Below are 20300 nucleotides of genomic sequence, written 5' to 3'. Positions count from 1 at the left end.
TCCTCAGAGGCACTGCCCTCCTGAACAGTCAAATAAGGTACTCGGTTCTCTCCTCTAAATTTCCAAGGCTCTGGCTGCTAGCTGGCTGTACTCATAGTCCGGTGTGGGTTGATGCGTGGCATCGAGTACACATTAGAAGGAAAACTAGATGCACGGTGCCAGACAATTCTGCCTGTCTCTGCTGTTGACTCTCTGGTGTGGACGCCGTTTGCAGTTTTAGTTTTACAAAGAGGAAAGTTTAAGTTAAGAAACAAAGCAGAAAACAACCTTAACCATCAGAACTGGGTCTGAAGCTCCTCAGGAGGATGCGGGCGGATTCCGTGCACCGACCAGCACATCCTCCACAACACAGATTCACGCAGACCTTCCTTCTTTAACTCTCAGCTCCTTCTTTCTACTCCTACTTCATTTTTTCTTTTCTCCCAGATCAAGCGTTAATCTGCGAATTTCTGACCGCAAAAGAAAAAAAAAAGGGGGGGGGGGGGAATCCCGAAGTAGCAGAGCGAGGGCGGAGGAGGAGAAAAGCAGGGGGGAGGAGCCCAACAGAGACGAGTCAGAGGGACTGGTGGCTCCTGCGAGTGTGCAGCCCGCGGGGAGCCGGCGCTGCAGGCTGTGAAGCCTCCAGCCCGCCCAGTCACCCGAGCTGCTCGCCCGTCCGCGTCTAGCGTCTAGGGCCCTGCTCCACTCAGACCGCGGCCGCCTCTCGGGAGCCAGTGGCGCTACAAGGCTAGCGGGCCGCATCGGTCCCCTTGCCAGCGCCCAGGATGCCGTTCTACCGGCGCACGGTGGTGCCCCAGCGTCTGTGCCCACGCAACCCGCCCCAGCCACTGACCGAGCTCCGCGACGTGAGCCACCTGGCCGCGCTCAGCCTGCTCCGCCAGCTCGCCGACCTCTGCGGCCACTCGCTGGCTCTGCTCGAGGACCTCGAGGGGCACCTGCTGGCCCTGGGGTGCCGCACCGACAGCCTGTACCGGCGCACCGTGCGTCTCCGCCGCCGTCTTCCCTGTCGCCTGCTCGGCCCGGAGGACGACGAAGAATTGCTAGGTAAACGGCGTGAGGCCCCCGCTACCCGCTACCCGCTACCCTCTCCCCCTCGCCTCTGGGGATGTCCTTCGGAGATCGAGGGACACAGCCTCCCGGATGCCCTCCCGCCGTCCGAGTTTCCCGGGATCCGTTCGTGCCGTCCCGAGTGGCCCTCTACTCCCAGGGTTCCGGCCTGAGGGCTGCTGCCGCCTCTGCATCACTTGGGGGGGGGGGGGAGATCCACAGGGTCCCGGGCGGGACAGATCAGAGCGTCCTGGTGGCTTCGGGAACCGAGTGGCCCGCGCCAGCGTCTCTGGTAATCAGCCACTTCGGAAAGCGCGCCTAGCTGCCTGCCTGCCTCCCGGGTGGCGGGGCCTCTGCAGCCAGACCCGTGCGACTTCGTGCTGGAGTGTGAATGGCCTTCCCGCGCCCAGCAGCTTCTGAGCGCCTTCCCGCCCGCTTGTCCCCGCACTTTCCGAGTTGCGGCGCCGGGAGTGGCCGGCAGGGGGAGGGGAGACTGCCCAGGGCTTCGCTGATCCCCAGCGTCTAAGGTCCCGCTGCCCAGATTTGCTGGAGAGAATCATTTAAAGAAACTGTCATCGGTTTTCTTAAAAGTGTGTTTGCTTTAAGACCCAGCCATGCCCGAGAATTACTAGGTCCCCGGAGTTTCCTCACTGAACACTAGGAACCTCTAAGACTGTAGGCGGGCTGGAGCCCTGGCTCTTTGCTACTTTAGATCTCAATATTTTGAATAGGGAGGCTCTCCTTCCTCTGTGAAGAAAGGCGGCATTCCCTTAGAATGTGGGACTTCTTTCAAAACAAGGTGTGTGTGTGTGTATGTGTGTGTGTGTGTGTGTGTGTGTGTGTGTGTGTGATTATGTTAGAAATGCTGATAATAGCAGAGACATGCCAGGTAATCGGGCTATTTGGCACCTAGGGGAGGTTAGGAGGTGGTGGTGGGGGCAGTGTGGACAGAAAGTTTCAGATAGAGGCAAAAGATGGCTACTTGCTGACTTCAGAGTGAGGCTTTGGGAGAGAAGTGTCTAGGTCAGCCCTTCTTCCTTACAGACTCCACCCCTTACAAAAGGACAGGAGTCAGAGGTTCTGGCACCCCTCTTCCTTCATAAAGGTCCCTGACCTTTGAGGTAGATGGCAGAGGTCACTGCTAGAGAAAATTGAACTGAACCCGGTGAGCACGGAAGGTGGAAGACAGGATGACTGCCCGATGGAATGTGGACATGGAACCAGAGGCCTCTGTGAGGCGGGGGTGGGGTGGGGGTGGGGGGACCAGGAAAGCTGAGGCCCTGGGTCTGGGGTCTGGCTCCTTCTCAGTTAACAAAGAGGGTAAGAAGGTCATTGTTTTTCTTCCCCTGGGGTGCCACTGATTTCCAGGATTAGTCTACAAGAAATTTGATCAGATAGCTTGGAGAATACTTTTCCAAATCCCTGCCCAGCCTGCAGAGAACCACCTACTGAGTTTTCAGCAAGGTAAGTTGAGGCCAGGGAGGAAGGTGTGCTTTTCCAACTCACTTTTTGTGCGCTGAGTCAGCCAGCCCTTCCCATGGGCTGGGGTGTTGGGATGGCCTCACCAAGTCACCTGGGCGCCTAGCTCTTTGCAGTGATCTGCTGGGTTAGAAAGAGATAGTTAAAGGAAAGGAAGGGTTCTTAAGATAAGTTGCCATTGATCTGGCTTCTTGGAAGTTTGCTGGGAGTGTGTCTGTCTCTTATCTCCAGTGTGGCCACTCGCTGCCAAGAATGTAGGTGTTGTTTGACTCTCAGGTACTCCACACACCAAACAGGGCCTCCTTCTCTAGATCGCTAAGAAGATCTGCTTTTCTACGTCCCTGCCCTAGACTCTTCAGGAGATTCCCCATGCATGCTTTTCTGTAGCCGTAGGCCTTCTCAACAATGGGCCGAGGGCAAGTGCCAAAGGCAAAGAGAGATGGGGAGCACAATCAGAGCACCATCTGGCACCCCATTGTTGCTGAGGCATAAGCTTCAACTAGGTGTCCAGCAGGCTGGATATTAGATTAAGATCACAAACAAACAAGTGGACACTCTCGGGTCCAGTCTTCTCTGTCTGTTCTGGTACCCTTTGCTCCTAGCATCCCCGCATCTGTCGGGTCCAGTCTTCTCTGTCTGTTCTGGTACCCTTTGCTCCTAGCATCCCCACATCTGTACTGGGCATCTTGCTAGGGCCAGCACTTCCAGTTGGTTAGCACTTTACCCCACACACTGCTGCATGTCTAGCTGGAGTCCCCTCATATTCTTCCTGTAGCGATTTCTCCCAACCATGGTGGGAAAGAGAAATCTGCGAAGGAGGGAGGTTTGGAATCATGGCCAGGGTGAATGACAGCTGACAGGCCAGCAGCTTGTAGCCTCCCTACTGGGACAACTTGGCTGCCACTAAAGGGTTGAATAGTGACAAGTCACACTGGCCCACAGCATGCAGGCTGGGCTGGGGCTCTGGGAAGCAGCAGGGGGAGGACAGGACAGGAGGGAAGATAGAGGAGGAGAAAGTGGATGCTAAAGGATTCCACATGGTTCTTTACACTGTCTCGGGTCAAACTCCCACCGTCTTCAAGGTTACAGGGGTGGGACTGGGCTGGCTTGGTTGCCTGGCAACAATCCCCCCAAAGGCCCTTCTTTGGTAACTTGAGCCCCTTTTGAGACTGCCCTAGAAACTCTTGTAACTGGGGAATGAGGGTGGTAGGGAAACAGGCCCACTCAGGTCTGCACCAGGTCCCTCTGTCTGTGGATCTATGGCAGTTTCCACACCCCAGGAATGGCCTTGCTTCTAAATTGAGTCCCCCCCAATATGGCTTTGGATGTGACTCATTTTGTTGCATCTTGTGGCCTTTATTCTTCTCAAAGTTGCTGTGGTCCTAGCCAGCGGGAAAAAGCTCCATGCCTGCTCCCATATGCTGAGTCAATCCAAGCTTTCCTACCCCTCCCTTGGAGATCTGTTTAATGTTTGTAGGTGCTTAGATGATAATTACAAAAGCAATCAGGACATCAGCCTAGGGGTATAATATCTCCGTAGAGATATAGGAAGTTAGCGAAACACTATATAGCTCCAGGTATGCTTATTTTATTTTTATTACATTTTTATTTATTTATTGTGTGTGTGGATGGGAAACACACACACACACACACACACACACACACACACACACAACGTGCCACAGTGCACAAGTGGAGGTCAGAGGCAACGTGTGGTGGTTGGTTCTCTCCTTGAACCACGTGAGTCTGGGCATTGAATTTAGGTTATCAGGGTCAGTGGCAAGTGCCCTTACCTGCTGAGCCATCTCGCTGGCTCCTCTAGTTATGTTTCATAACACTGGAGAGCTATCGCTTCACGCTGGCTCGTAGACTTTCTGTGAGAAATATGCTTTGTTGCATCTTTGCCGTTATCTTGGCTTGACGACAGCCAGTGAGATCCATAGTAGAAACCCACTCTTCGTTTTGTATCCCTGCCTCTTGATTTTCCAACATCGTGACAACCTTGACTGCAAACCGTAAAGGCCAGCTGGCTTCTTTTGCTTGAACTTATAGTCCTAGTATTTTATAATTTTGCACGGGGTGAAAAATAGGAAAACTACACCGCTTGACTGTGGCCAGTTTGCCATTAGGTGAGATGCTTCACCCCGAGTTACCCTGCTCTTGCTTAGAAGGATCCAGCATGACTTCTGGAGACCAGTGGAGCTTAGGGGATCGTGGGAGTTTTGAGAGATGCTTCTCTAGAACTGATTCTGTCTCTGTCCTGCCTGTCATCCTCAGAACCTCTTGGGACAGTGGGTTGACAGGAGGGGTTTGGGGGTATTCTTACTTTCTGTAATTTTTTTCTTCCCTTCCCATTTTCTCCTTAAATATCACGAGACACTTAGTCTGCTTCCTGGTATTTCCGTGTGTCGACAACGTCTTCTCTGGAAATCTGAACACCAAAATGTCCACTAGAATTTCCTCCCCTTTAGAAACAAGAAATTTAATCTCCTCCTTTTTAGACCCACGGATAGCTAACGTGACAAAAGCATCAAGATGTCATACTAGTAGAGAAATAGCAGCCTTAAGGTTTGGCTTCTGGGCTCACCTTTGACCCTAATGAAGGTGATCAGGTTTCAGGAGAAGAGTGGCACATTGGCGTCATCTCTCCCTGCCTGTCCTTCTCTGGCTCGGGTGGAGTCTATTTATACTATACTATGTGAACCAAAAATTCAGTCATTAAACCGCGTGAGCATCATAACACATGGCTGGCGCGGCCCAGGAAGGGGAAAGGACTTGTCCAAAGTCATTCAGATGGATCAAGACTTACAGTAACCCTGAGTGCTGAGGGGATTTTAGTGTCTACACAATGAGATTCTAAATGAAAGGGGTAGAAACCATGAAATAAGGCATTCTTCTTTTGGAATGACTCCACTGTCTCTTGGATGTTGAAATTAAAAGTTTCTTACCAGATTCTCTTCCTCTCCTCTCACATATTCCTGTTGCTTGGAATTCAGGAACGTATTCTGAAAATTCCAGTCTGGGAATGTGGCACTGGCCGAGTCACAGGGAAGGTCCGTGAAAGAAATGCTTGATTCAGCAGGGGCCCCTGACATTCTCAACCAGTGTTCTTCCCTCTGCCATGACACTGAGTTCCAAGTCAATTCATTGGGAGCCCCTGCTCTGGTGTCTTCTTCAGCTGGAATTTGTCCGGGATAAGGAAGAATTCCTGATTCCTTTAGTCCCAGAGGAGTGCTTTAAAGGACAGACCCCATGGGCCCCATGGTTTCTGGAGTTGGGAGGCAAGCTGGAGCTGGAGAAGAAGGATGCCCAACCCTGCTTGGTACAAAGAGCAGGCGTGAGGCAATGAACTCTTGCTAAAGGTTTGAGTTTGGAGTGCAGTTTGTTCTAGAGAAGTTTGTTCAGATGGGAAAGGGTAGTTAGTCATCAACACCCTGGCCTCTGAAGGTCACCTTCCTGTCAGGGTCCTTTACTACTGATCCTTCTGCTGCCTTCACACTGACTCTTCACCCTTCTAGATTGTAGTTCAGTTGTGTCAATGAGGCTACATCTCCACTACTTTCTGTTGCTGCAGCAGAGCTTAGCTGGCATCCAAACACTCTTTTATTAAAAGCCAAGGGGAATAGGAAAGTAAAATGATTGCCAGCAATGCATTTAGCGTACATGTTTTCAAGGAATGGGTTGCTTATCCTTCTGGGCATAAATAGCTTAAGGGGCTTACTGGCTTTGCTGCTCTGTTCTCTTTCAGAGGTCTTGCCTCATCTTTTCTTTGGATTATTTCTATAATAATAGGCCCAACTTTGTTTCAGTTCTCACTGTTGCGCTGGGTTCTAGAGACTGACAGCTAAGTAGACTGGGTCTCTCCCATCAGTGCTCGCTCATAGCTTGTGCACAGTCTCACTTCCCTCCCCACCAGCACAGGGCAGCAAGATGAAGAGCTAACAAAGTCAAGATCCCAGTTCACACCCCAGAGAGTTCTTCAATTCAATCTGGTTTGGGGGCCAATAATGGAATTAGGACTTCCAGAATCCTCCATGGTAAGATCAAACTCAAAACATGATAGGAGGCTCTCAACGGTTTTTGCTTTCATCTGTAATTTTAGACAGGAGACATCTATGTTCAAACATATGAAGAATAGTTGGCTATTCAGCAGGTAGACAATGTTTAGTGGATTTGTAGTCATCATGTGCCTCTTGTGATGACATTATAGCCTTCTAGAATCTTCTGCTCCTAGCTGGGAATGACAAATCTTATCTTCCTTGTTCAAGAAAGAAATCAGTTCTTTGGATAAGTTAATTCAGGCAAATTTATTTTAATTTTTATTTGTGTGTTTCTCTCTCTCTCTCTCTCTCTCTCTCTCTGTGTGTGTGTGTGTGTGTGTGTGTGTGTGTGTAATAATGTATGTGCAGGCACACGTGTGTGGAGGTCAGAGGTCAGTCTTGGGTGTTGTCATTTTTTTAATCTTCTCTTGTTTTTTTGTTTTGTTTTAAAATGGTTTCTTTTATTTTTGACATTATAATATAGTTAAGTTATTTCTCCCTTCCCTTTCCTTCTTCCAACACACCCCCTCATATGCTCCTCCTTGCTATTTCTCAAATTGCTGGTCTTTTTCCATTAATTGTTTTTACATGCATGTATGTGTATGTATATACATATATATTCCTAAATAAACCTGCTCAATCTGTATGATATTACTTGTACATATGTTTCCAGGGCTGACTATCAGGATTGGATAAGCAGTTGGTGAGCTCTTCCCTGGGGAAGGTAGTTCCTCCCACTCTCAGCATTCCTTAGTTGCTTGTAGCTGTTTGTATAGGGTTGGAGCCTCCTGAGCTTGCCCCATCCACATTAGCGTGTTTATTGGTCTCATCCTTGTTCAGATTTGTGCTTTGGCACTCATTGGGGAGACTTTATGGTGTTTCATTTTGTTTTTGAGACAGGGTCTCCCACTGGCCTCGTGTTACTTACTGAAATATCTTTACCCATTAATTTGGTGAAGTTGGTGATTGAACCAATGGCCTTATGCACACTAGGTGAGTGGTCTACCACTAAGATGTATCCCTGGCCCTTAATTTTTGTTTTATTTATTATTCTGTGTGTATGTATGATGTTTATGTGGATGCCGGAGGGCATCTTTCAGGAGTCAATGCTCTCCTTCTACCATGTGGGTTCTGGGGTTTAAGCTCAAGTTACCAGGCTTGCATGGCAAATGCTTTTGCCCTCTGAGACATCTCGTCAGTCTTATTATTTTAATTGTATAAAATTATTAGGTCGAATGTGATAATTCAGTTCATATGTACAATATGTAATGATAAAATCAGGGTAGTTAATGTTTCCATCTCTTTACCCGTTTAAAATATTTATTAGCACATAGTAATTGTCTGTATTTATGCACTACAATGTGGCAGTCCAATACATGTGTATGCTATTTACTGATCAAAACAAGATTTCTGTATCTAGCTCCTCATTACTTTGTGTTTTGGAGACTTCAAGAGCCTCTCTCCTAGATACTCATGAACAAGAAAAAGGGCTCTTGTGAACAGTAGTTACCCCGCTGCGCTAAGGAACATGAGAACTTCTCCCTTGTAGCAGACTGCATTTTGGTATATTTATCCAACTTCCGTGGAAAAGCCCTCTGCCATTATTTCCAGCCTCTGGTAATGACCTACATTTAGCTCATCTTTTTTTTTTAACTTTTGCATATGAGTGAGAAGACACAGTATTTATCTTTCTGTGTCTGGCTTGTTTCACTCCATGGAATGTCCCCTGGTCCCATGTATTTGCTGCAGATGATAGAGTACACAGGATGGCAGCATTTCAACGGACACGGCTACTTTGATGATGCCACACACAATCAGGTGTGATGCGTAGGTATTTATATAAGTTGCTTACAGCAAAGCTTGCATGTGACAGGTAGCGGGGCAAGTCATGCAGGAGACAGCTGGATACCAACTCTTTAACTTGGAAAACTTGTACATTCAAACAGCTCCCCATCCTTCATCCCACCCTTCCAACTGCTTCCCTCTCTGGAGCTTGTAAGCACCTCAGTAAAATATAAGCTCTTTGAGGGTAGAGGTATTCGTGTTTTTATTGCTACTTTTCCAGTTAAGGAAGGATTTGGCACCTAGTGTGTATCTTACTAGCTATGACTGCTGTCGAGATGAATTCTTTCCTTTCGCTTTTCTAGCCTAGATTGGGATGTCCTGTGGAGTTCTGGGTACATGGAGATGAACCAGCATGCAGGTCCACAGTCCATTGGGAGGAGGGATGAGTCCCACTGCTGTGCAGATGAGTGAGGGCTCTGGGGAGGGTGGAAGAGATGGGGAAGGTGGGAGAAGCTTCCAGGAAGATGTGATGTCTGAGTTCTGAAGGACAGTGTGTGTTATTGTGGCAGAGGAAGAAGACAGTGTGGATTTCTAGTTCAGGAAGTTGCTTATGCTCGTACAGGGATGTTGAGGGAGCTGATGCGGGGGAAGGACCGGCTGGATTCAGAAGAGAGCACAAGTTTCCCTGGCTCAGAAGGGCCACCCAGCAGCAGAGGTGGGGTGGGGAACCTGGCACATCCTGTTTGTTGGGTCACAGAGTTAGAGTGTTGGAGGTTAAAAAAAAATGTATGGTTAAACTGAAACTATACCCTTGAGGCAGATGAAGTTGCCTGGCAGAGTCAGGTCTTCCCCAACCCCATGACCATCCCCAATCCCAAAATTATCTACCAGGAGGGGCTCTAAGATACAATGAGAAAGAAAGAGAAAGAAAACAAGAGTCCACCTACTTTGAGTCCCTGGCACTTGAAACCGAAGTCTATTATTCATGCCTGTTTTGCGTGAGTGGGGATGCTTGAGGTTTGACTGTATCTTTATTACCTTTTCTCCCCCTAAATAACACAGATTCTCTGGAATGATCTGCAAGTTCTCTATGGGAAAACCAGAAAAAAATGTTTTCCTTTTCTCTTTATTTTGTGGTGCTGAGAATCGAACATATTTAGGGACTACCCCATGCTAGACAAACAAGCAATCTATCACTGAATTACACCCTTAATCTAAATAAAAACATTTCCCCCCCTTTGGAAAATGGATTCAAAGGAGGGATGGGTTTTTAAGATCTATTTTTTTTTCCTTTTTCCTTTGAGTGGATTCCTCTGCTGCTGAGAGCAGTGTAATTATCCTCGTGGCAATTTATAGTCTGATTCCTCAGTATAAGCAAAGCGGCAAACAAATTCTCTGCCTCAGCTGGGAGGCTGGGAGGTGCCTGAGGCCTCCTAACATAAGCATCCTCAGGGCTCCCTTCCCTTGCAGAAGGTAGCACCCCAGAGCTGTTAGCAAACCTGCTCTTGCTAGCTATGGAGGGGTCTCTTTGGGCCCTGAAATTCCACCTCAGAGTCGTTTGCTAAAGACAACTCAGACGTTGTGCCAAGAGATTTGCCAGGGTTCTCCCCACATCATTTGGTTTTCGTGTTAACTTGAGAAATGAAAGAACCCTAAGCATTCACTAGCGGTGGAGCGCTGATGGGAGTTTTCTAGCTCTGTGAGAGAAGGGGTAAAATAGTACACAGCTACAAAGAACTACACTGTGAACAAATACATCTTTGCTGTCTGATGCGTCTAAGCGACCATTCCTTTTGTGTAAAATGGGGTTCATACCACCCATTTCAGGGGATTATTTCAAGGGTCTAAATAATGTGTATAAAATGCTTGCTGCGTACCCCACAACCATGAATACCATCACCAGATACCAGCCAGAAAGATGCAAGCCCTTGAAACCTTTGTTATTTATTTGGTTTTGAGCTCGAATTTCACAATGACAACTAGGCTAGCATGGGACTTCCTATCCTGCTGCCTCTGCCATGTGAGTGCTGGAATTCCACCCATTGCTGCCATGCCTGGTTATTATGAAGCCTTCTGAAGCTCCTAGATGGAGGTACTGTTAAGGCTGTTATAATAAAAAAAAAATGCTTCCTAGACTTCTTCGACCTGCAGCCGTTCTTCTGTGCTCTAGAACTTGTGGAGACCACTCACGTGTGCACGGAGGAGCAGAGGAGAGCATTGAGGCTGTCAGCACGTCTCTCCCCATCCCAGGAGTTTGCTTTCCTTTGACTCCATCTTCATTTGCCACCACTGACATCTGTTCCCTGCCTCACTGCCAACCAAGGGTAGGGGGCATCCTTTGTAATTGAGAGGGCTGGCAGCCTTGGGATGTTTATTGTTATAGACCAGTGCCTGCTGACCTCAGACCCTGCCAGACTGGGACACGGGAGGGACCTTAAGAAAGCAGTAGAGGGTGGATTTCTGGTTCGGCAGTCTAGGCAGCAGCCTTTGCCTTCAGGCAGGGCTTCTCTGTAAGTGTCTGGTTTGCTACGTGCTAGTCTCCTGGTAGGGGGAGGGGCATGGCTCCTGGCTAGGCTCACAAGTGTTACAGAATCAATTTGTCTAAGGGGTGAAGAAGTTTTTTTCTCACAAAACTTATAGGGCCTAAGGTTGTAGCAAAGTAGTGGGTAGTTTGCCTGGAGGTCCAGCAGTTCTATCTTTCTCCAGTACTGATGCAGAGTGAGGAGATCCTGCTCTAACAGCCAAGCAGCCTCAAGGTCACTGGGACACCTTGGAATTGTCTACAAGATGCCCAGACCACCAGGCAATTCTGTCATCTCCCTGGACAAAATCATTCACAATGCTTGCAATGCTCCTTCGACTTCATTCTAAAAACAAATTTAAACGATAGCCACAGAATCTTGTACTGACCCTGAGTGCAAAGCAAATCACCTTAGAGGATTTAAAAACCAATGAAGACAGATGCCGTCTCTACCCAGAAGTTCCGGGGGACAGTGGGCAGGAATCAGCATGTTTTCAAAGTTTCCAGGAGCTTGTACTGTGAAGCTGGGGGTGAAGACGTGCTATGGATGGTGAAGGATGGACATCTCCGAGCCAGAGTTTCCCTATCGATTTGACCACATCTTCTTCCTCCTCCTTTTTTTCTTCTTTTCTTGCTGTGCCAGGAAGCGTTTTGTGCATGGATGATGCTACCATTGAAATATATCCCCAGTGCTTCATTAGATAGTCTTATAAATTCTATTTGTGGATAATAAATGTGAAGTATAATTTAGGCTTAGGTTAAAAGACGTGAAAAATGGTCACATGTATGAATTAATCACAAATGGTCATGCCCCCAAAGCTTTTAAATTTTATAAGTGAAGGGAGAAAAATAGAAAAGCTACTTTATCAATAAAAAGAGTATTACAGCAATGTAAAAGATCTTTTATCTTATATTGCTTTGCTTGCGTTATCACAGCCACTAACATTTTGAATGAAGACAATGTTTTTTTTTTGTTATAGTTACATAGGATCACACATTTTGTTACTGGGGTAGATCTCCACCTTCAGTCAACTTTTCAAAAGAAGAGAAAGGTTTTGCTATGCACACATTTTTGGGAATTCAGGTGAAAGGAAAGACATTCTCACTTTACTGTCCCACGTTTCAAATTGGGCCAGGCCAGAAAGTACAGATCAGAGTTAAATGGTTGCCTCTGAATTGATGTGTAGGGTGGACTCCATGCGTCCCTCATCCGGCAGTCTGTATAGCGTGTACAGTTAATGCACTCACATAGCATGGTAGAACAACTGTAGAAACGTGTACTTTCAAACCCATAGATGCTTGAGCAGCTACAATTCCTATTTTTCTTATTTGGTTTTTGTCATGTAGCCCGGGCTCTACTTGAACTTATTCTACAGCTGAAGATGATCTTGAACTCCTGAGCCTCCTGCCTCCATCTGCTGGGATTGCAGGCATGCATCACTAAACTCTGCAGTTTGGAAGACAGAATATCTCTCTTTCCTTTCATGGTACCAACAGAAATACTTTTAGAATGTGGCTCCTGGCCAACAGCCACCCAGAGAAAGGAAGAAGCCTGGTCCCATGGTATCTCCAATGTTAGTGGTTGCATTTGGGCTTCCCATTTGGAACCTACTCTGTATCTATTTTGGGGGTACCAAGACTTAGCTGATTCTGTCGGCAGCCACTGGGAAAATACTGGGATCAAGGGTATAGGGAAAAGGAAGGGCCCTTTCAGAATGTTCTTCTCAGCTGTACTCAGAGAGATGGGGTACTGTAAAGGTAGCCCCCACAGCTGGCCTCTCAAGCAGGCCCAGCCCCTTCCTGAGCATGAAAACAAGGCAGAAAGAAGGATCTGCTGAAAGTATTTGCCAAGAGGAAATGATGACTGTTTGGAGAGCTGGAGGCCCAGACTCGGATAAAATAAGCATCTCGCGCTGTACACAAATACCAAAGCGCTTCGTGATACTCTAGTTCTATGTATAATTTTTTTTTGTGATTTCATCAGCTAAGATCTTCAATTTTCACCAGCAAAAACACACTCTAAGTTTAAAAAGGAGGAAGGATCTATTTATGAAGGCTGAGAAGTAGGTTTTAAGGCGCGGTTCCGCTCAGAGTGCTACCGACAAGGTTCGTACTGAAGTGTGGGAACAGCACAGCTCAGGAGTCAGAGCTGGGATCTCATTTCGTGCGGATTTGGGGGTAGTGAGAGCTTGCGGTATTCCAGCTTCCGAAGCAGATTACCCCTAGGAATAACAGGTTGCATAAACTTAGTCCCCTTTGAGAGAAAGCCCCGTGAAATCTTTTTTTCACAGCACAGCGAGGGCTAAGGTACTGAAAGCAGTAGGCTTAGGAAAGTAGCGACATTGGCATGCCGAGAGCTTTTGTATTTTGTGCCTGGGGCTTCCGGACTACCTGAGGCCTGTGGGGAGGGAGGAGGCAAGGGGTCCAGATGGAGAACACCTTTGTCCCTGGGCACATTGATTGAATTCCAGGTACCAATAGGAGCAGCTAGCAGATGTGGCAAGTAGATGTTCCCTATGGGTAGAGAGGCAAGTTAGGGAGCGCCATTGCCTCTGGTGGAACAAGTTCTAGATATAACTATTAAAGAATGAAGCAGCATCTGGGTGGACCCATGCTTAAAGCCGTCTTCTCTGGGTGCACAGCTACAGAAAGGGGGCCCTTCCTCTAGGGCCAGTCAGACTGGGTTGCCAGCTTCACTGAACTGTGGCCTCAGTTTGAGACTCCCTTTTCAGGGGACCCCAGAGAACAACACTGTCAGGTACCCTGAAGCCCCAGGACACAGAATGATCAGAGATAGACCCTGCTTGAGAAATTCCCAGGCTAGCCCCTCCAACTCCGACCCTACTGAACTGGCCTGATCTACTCCCAGCTCCACTCCTGCTGATCCTTCACGGTGTAGTTTCATTTGGTGAGGGTGAATCGGCCCCTTCCAGATACCCGGATGCTGGCTACAGTTTGAGCAAGGCAGCTGCCATTCCTCTGGCTGCGGCTCTACTTTCTAGAATGAGCAACTAGGGCTACTTGTTAACTATGGTTAAAACGCTACTTTGGGCTCCTGGATGGGGAAATACAGCTATTATTTCTCCCTTCACAGTAGTTTAACAACTTAGCTGTGTCCCTTCCAAATGAGCTTGAAACTGGGAGTTGGGGGTGGGGTGTGCTGTTGATCCATCCTGTAACCCTAGCACTTGGGAGGCTGAGGCAGGAGAGGAGGATCAAGAGTTCTATGCCAGGCCTGGACTATATAACAAGACACTGTCTTACAAAAGGCTGAGTTTGGGCATAGCTGAGATTTTTCCCTTTTAATGTTCTTGTTCCTTAATAAAGGAAAGTAGTTTATCTTTAATCTGGTGATTTCGAGTTGGCTCCAAAGACTAATTCCTACCCCGATCATCACACTAAGCCTCTGCTGGCCTCTGTGCCAGACATTGCTGATACTTAATTCTTAGGAGTTGTCATTAATCTTAACCCTTAGGGAGATGGTGCAGAGGGAGACAGCGTTGCTACAGATGGCCAAAGTCCTGTACAGAAAGCACTGGGCACAGGCGTCGGGAAGGCTTCCATAGCTCTTTCCTCGTGTTTTCCTAAAGCTCCTATTCATCCCTCAAGACCCCACTCAGCAATTCCCAGCTCTTTAAGGCCTTCGGACTCTGCTATGCTCCGCAGTTCCTCTTTGCAACCCACGGTCCCTCCAGGTGGCGGGAGAGAGGCCAGGCAGCCACTGCCAGTATGTATTGACCTTTTTAAAAGCCACGTTTCTTTTCTTTCCTTTCTTGCCTCTTGAATGTAATGTAAGCCCCATTTTAGGAACTTGGAAGAACACGCTGGTTAACTCCTTTGCTAAAGATGAGTCAGAAGCTGATGTTAGAGTAGCCTCTCCCCCAAGGGGAGGAGCCGCGGTGTGTGTGCGCGCGTGTGTGTGTGGGGGGGGGGGAGGTAAATCTTGTCTTAACGGTGGTAGAGACTTGGACATAGCAGGCGGCTTCTGAGCCCTTTAGATTCTGAGGGGTTGGGATGAATTTTAAGTGTCTCCCTGAGCCAGACTTTAGTCAAGTGACTGGGTAGTGAGCCACAGCTCTTTGCGGGGGGGGGGGGGGGGAGGAAGAAGCCCTGCTGTGCTAGTTATGAGCTTGCTTGCCTTCGCTTATTTGGCCTCAAGTAGAAGCAGAATCTTGGAACCAGCTCACAGGAGCAACTTTTCTGTTCTGAGCTTCTATTTTCTGTCAGGAGGATCAGAAATACTCCTGTATGGAAAAAGCTTTGGAAAGAAAATCTCATGCCTGAAATGTTCATATCGTCCTTGAGGGGAGGGACAGCGGCTGACTCATCCGTCTGTCTTCAGCATCCAGTTTGGAAGTAGGGATGATGCAAGTGTTTGCTGAATGACTAATGGCCTAGTAGGAGAAGGGATTCTGTATTTGGTTGAACTTTTGCTTATTACCTAATAAATCCCCTATATCAATTAATGATTTCTCTTAACTGTAGTATTAGTTACTTTTTAAAAAATGTTTAATCTTGTTGGTCCTCACGAGGGGTGCACCCACACACTGAGACAATGGGGATGTTCTATAGGGAACTCACCAAGGCCAGCTGGCCTAGGTCTGAAAAAGCATGGGATAAATCCAGACTAGCTGAACTTAGCGGACAATGAGGAATACTGAGAATCAAGAACAATCGCAGTTGGTTTTTGATCCTACTGCACGTACTGGCTTTGTGGGAGCCTAGGCAGTTTGGATGCTCACCTAAGAGACCTGGATAGAGGTGGGCGGTCCTTGGGCTTCCCACAGGTCAGGGAACCCTGATTGCTCTTTGAGCAGATGAGGGAGGGAGACTTGATCGGGGGAGGGGGAGGGAAATGGGAAGCGGTTGCGGAGAGGAGGCAGAAATCCTTGTTGAGATACTGAGAATTCAAGAACAATTGCAGTGGGTTTTTGATCCTACTGCACGTACTGGCTTTGTGGGAGCCTAGGCAGTTTGAATGCTCACCTTACGAGACCTGGATAGAGGTGGGCAGTCCTTGGACTTCCCACAGGTCAGGGAACACTGATTGCTCTTTGAGCAGATGAGGGGGGGGACTTGATCGGGGGAGGGGGAGGGAAATGGGAAGCGGTTGTGGGGACGAGGCAGAAATCCTTAATAAATAAATAAATTAAAAAAAATATAAAAAAAGAAATCCTTAATAAATAAATTTTAAAAAAAAGAAAATTGTTTGAGGTAAAAAAAAATTCCCAAGAAGCAAAGTAAAGATTGAAACCCCCCCCCAAAAAATCTTGTTGGTCCTCAAAGAACCATCCATTTTGCATACCTATTTCTTTTTATTTTATTTTTTATTTATTTTTATTTTATGTGCATTGATGTTTTGTCTGCATGTTAACCTGCGTGAAGGTATCAGATCTTGGAGTTACAGACAGTTGGGGGCTGCTGTGTGGTTGCTGGGAATTGAACCCAGGTCCTCTGGAAGAGTAGTCAGTGTGCTCTTAACCACTGAGCCATCTCTCCCACTCCAACATTAGTGACTTTTTAATTGCTGTGTTAAAACACCATGATTAAGGCAACTTAAAAGAGGGAGGACTTATCTGGACTTATCTAGAATCCATCTAAGAAACTTATCTAAGAATCCATCAATGCCAGAATGGGGAACCTGGCAGCAGGCAGGATGACGTTAGAACTGTCTCCAAGAGCTCATGTCCTGCCCAGTAGACAGAAGCAGAAAGCACACTAGAGATGCCTCTTTTTCTTTTCTGATTTGTTATTGACACTTTTTCTTTACACAATCTATTTTGACCATGCTTTTCCTCTCCTCTTCCCATATTCCCCTCACCTCCTTACCCACCCAACTTCATGTTCATTCTCTCTTTCAAAAACAAACAAAACTAAACCCTCCAAATCAAAACAAACAAACAAAAAACAAATAAGAAACTTATCCCCTTTTGGAATCTATGTGGAAGAGGAGGTAGAAAGATGGTAAGAACCCGGGGTGGTGGCTGACTCCTAGAAAGTCCAGCGTCCACAGAGCACAGGACTGTTGCACATGTCACAGGGACTGTGACAGCAAGCATGCAACCTGCACAGGTTCGAATCAGACAAAGTCCCAGCTCTGAAAAGGGGAAGTAGGTGCAAAATCCACCCCTAACCAAGAAGCTATTTATAACTGATACCTTCTGGGAAGGGAAGATCAGTTTTCTCTGATGGAGTGTCTCTGGAGATATCACCCACACTCCAGAGCAGGCCCTGTGCCCAGGAGTAGTTGTCCAATACAAAACAAACTCCATGTTTTGTTTTCTGGTTTTCGGTGTGGGCTTTTTGTTTTGAAACCTCAATGAGACAACACCACTAACAAGGCCACAGTCCCTCCCAAACAGTTCCAGCAACTGGGGTCCCAGTACCCCAGTCTATGAGCCTATGAGGTTTCATTCTAACCACTACATACCTTTTGTAACTTTAGCTGTTACCATTACTTGAGCCTTGCAATACTCCAATATTGCTATTTTGCCTGCAATAGGATACACCACTGCCACATCAGCGGTGGCTTCCAGGCTATGGCCTTTTTTTTAAAAAAAAGTGTTTGGGTGTTTTGCTCACATGTATGTCTGTGCATTGTGTTTGTACCCGGTGCCCTCGGAGACCAGAGACGGGCACTAGATCTCCTTGGAACAAGGATAACAGATGGGTGCTGGTAAAAAAAAAAACAACCCAGGTTTTCTGGAAGAGTAACCAGTGCTCTTAACTGCTGAGCATCTTCCAGCCCCAGCTATGCCCTTTTATAAACTCAGGTCTCATATCAGAGTCCTACAGGCTGTGTCCCTTCCCCAACTTCAGTACGCAGTTTTGCTCAGTGCATACTTGCTAAGTGAAGAACAGTAACAAAGGCAGCCCCATGTTTGCACACTGCTATTTGGCCAGACAAATAAATCACAGCTCTCAGAATGTGGCAGCTAGGCTACTCCCCCACATGGTGCCAGGGGTTGATTCTAGAGTCAGGGAACCTATGCTGGGTGTGTAAATAGCACACAAATCCCACTTTTAGAGAACTGGGCTTAATTATACATGCCCTTGATGCTAACATATACTTCATTTGAGAGACAGATCATTACTATTATTTTTTAAATGTGTAGACAAGGTTTTTCCCCGTCATAGTAAGCAGGCAATCCACAATGGTCTCTGTCACCATTTTTCTGACATCAAGTCGACCACGCAGATGGTTGTCTAAGGGTAAGATCTGAGGGAAGAGCTCAATTGGATCAGACTATGAGAGTCAAACAGAGAAAAGAAAATAAAAATGTGTGCCTACAGATAAAAGGACCAAAAGCGGGGTGGGGGGAGCAACCTAAAAGAAAGTAGCGTACCTCTCAACCTAAAAGAAAATAGCGTACCCCTGTCTTTCCGTCTCTCTCTCTCTCTCTGCTGCTCTCTTGCTTTCGTATGTGTGCATATATGGAGGCCAGAGGTCGGTATCAGCTGTCTTCCTCAATCAGTCCCCACCTTATTTTTTAAAGTTTTTTTTTTAATGTTATGTGTCTGTGTGAGTGTATGTCATGTCTCCCCTGGTCCCCTTGGAGGCCCGGAGAGGGTGTTGGATACTTGGAACTGACTCTCCAGGCTGTTGGTTGTGATCTGCCTGAGGTTGCTGGGAACTGAACTCAGGCCCTCCAGAAGAGGAGGAAGCATGCCTAACTGCTGAGCAATCTCTCCAGTTCCTCTACCTTATCTTCTGAGACAAGGCCCCTCTCTCTCTGATTCCAGAGCTCATGGTCTTGGCTAGGCTGGCTGGCCAGCCAGGGAGTTCCAGAGATCAGCTTAGCTCCACTCCCCCAGGGCTGGGTTTGCAGGCTCACACTACTGCGCTACTGCGTTCAACTTTTTATGTGGAGACTGAGAAACTCAGGTCCCCATGCTTGCCTGACAAGCGCTTTACCAACTAAGAAATCTCCCAGCCCCTTATTTTTCCCTCACACTTCTAATCAATCTAGCACTGTAGAAGATAGGGCGTGGTTCACATGGTGGACCTTTTGGGCCTTTGAGTCACCCTCCCTGGGCTTGAGCCCTCCCCTGCTGTTTGCTTTGCTATGACCCTGGATAAGTAGCCTGAGATCCCTTTGCGTTAATGTCACTGTGAGCAGGGGATCATCATAATCTTGGTATTTATTTCATAGCCCCATTATCAAGAGTATAAGCTTGGTAAGCATTAAATTTTGTCATCTAAGTGTACATATAATATTTCTTAAGTTTCATGCATTTGTCCCTTGATTTTTATTTTATGTGACGTAAGTGCTATTTTTTTCCAGTTAATAGAAAAATAAATCGAGGCACAGAGATGTTGTCACTGTGTTCCTACTACCTAGGCCATTTTTGCCACTGAAAAAGATAAGCTAGTTAGTCACAGAGCCAGGATTTGACCCGAGGATAACTGATCCCTTCATGCCCCCTTAACCACAGGACTGTATGCAAGCCATCTTTATCTTGATACCCGCAGATAAAAAACCTGAGTTAGTCCCAGGGATGCTGAACAAAATGTTAGGTTCTACCTGTGGAAATCTCTATTGTAGATAGGGCCAGAAGACATACATGTAAGAAGGTGTTTTAGTTAGCGTTTCTATTGCTGGGAAGAGACACCATGACCATGGCAACTCTTACAAAGGAAAACATTTCACTGGGGCTGGCTTACAGTTCAGAGGTTTAGTCCATTATCATCATGGCAGGACATGGAGGCACTCAGGCAGACATGGTGCTGGAGAGGTAGCTGATAGTTTTCAAATCGATCTGTAGACATCATGAAAGAGAATGTGTCCCACACCAAGTGTAGCTTGAGCATATATGAGACCTCAAAGCCTGCCCCCACAGTGACATCCTTCCTCCAAGACACCACCCACTCCAAGGCCACACCTCCTAATAGTGCCATTCCCTATGGGCCAAGCATTCAAACACATGAGTCTATGGGGGGGGGGGCATACCTATGCAAACAACCTCAGAAGGATTCAATAAAAGACACATCATGTCATGGGAGCTCTAAGTAGCTTTGTCATGGTGCCCGGCCTCAGACTGGGTCCTTGACAGATACAGGGAGGGATTTGCCCACAGGAAAAGCAGCATGAGTGATATGCAAGAAAAGCGTAAGGCATCTGTGGAGTTGGGAAAACACCTTTTTCCATATTGTTTTAGAATTCATAGGAGGCCCCAAAAACTCAAGGCAAGGTCGGGGAAGTATCTAGTGCTACGGACTTCATTTTGGGGCTCCATGGAAGGAGCTAGTCAAGAAGTATACACCCAGACTGTCATAGCTGCACAGGCTGAGACCACCCGGCCCAAATTTGTCATAGCACAGATGGGGAAATTGAGTCCAGAGAGAAAGGGATGAGCCCCAGCAAGCCAGCTGCAACTGTGGTAGGCTTTGCCATGCCAATATTCCTACTCTGCATCAGAGAGCCTGG

General features: G+C 47.2%; 1 protein-coding gene across 1 annotated transcript in view; it reads left to right on the top strand.

The window, feature by feature from the left end:
• The first annotated feature begins 764 nt into the window (after nt 1-764).
• Nucleotides 765-20300, top strand: part of LOC121442839 (NHS-like protein 2) — a 250749-nt gene continuing 231213 nt past the window's right edge. The window contains exon 1 of the mRNA XM_041644497.1: nt 765-1044. Coding sequence (XP_041500431.1) covers nt 765-1044 — 280 coding nt within the window. The remainder of the gene's footprint in view (nt 1045-20300) is intronic.

This window comes from Microtus oregoni, unplaced genomic scaffold (genome assembly GCF_018167655.1).
Source record: "Microtus oregoni isolate MIOR12 unplaced genomic scaffold, Mior012 000097F_ref0000449, whole genome shotgun sequence".
NCBI classification, from domain to species: domain Eukaryota; kingdom Metazoa; phylum Chordata; class Mammalia; order Rodentia; family Cricetidae; genus Microtus; species Microtus oregoni.
Note: the sequence above shows the minus strand (reverse complement) of the source record. Positions and strands in the feature narration are given on the sequence as shown.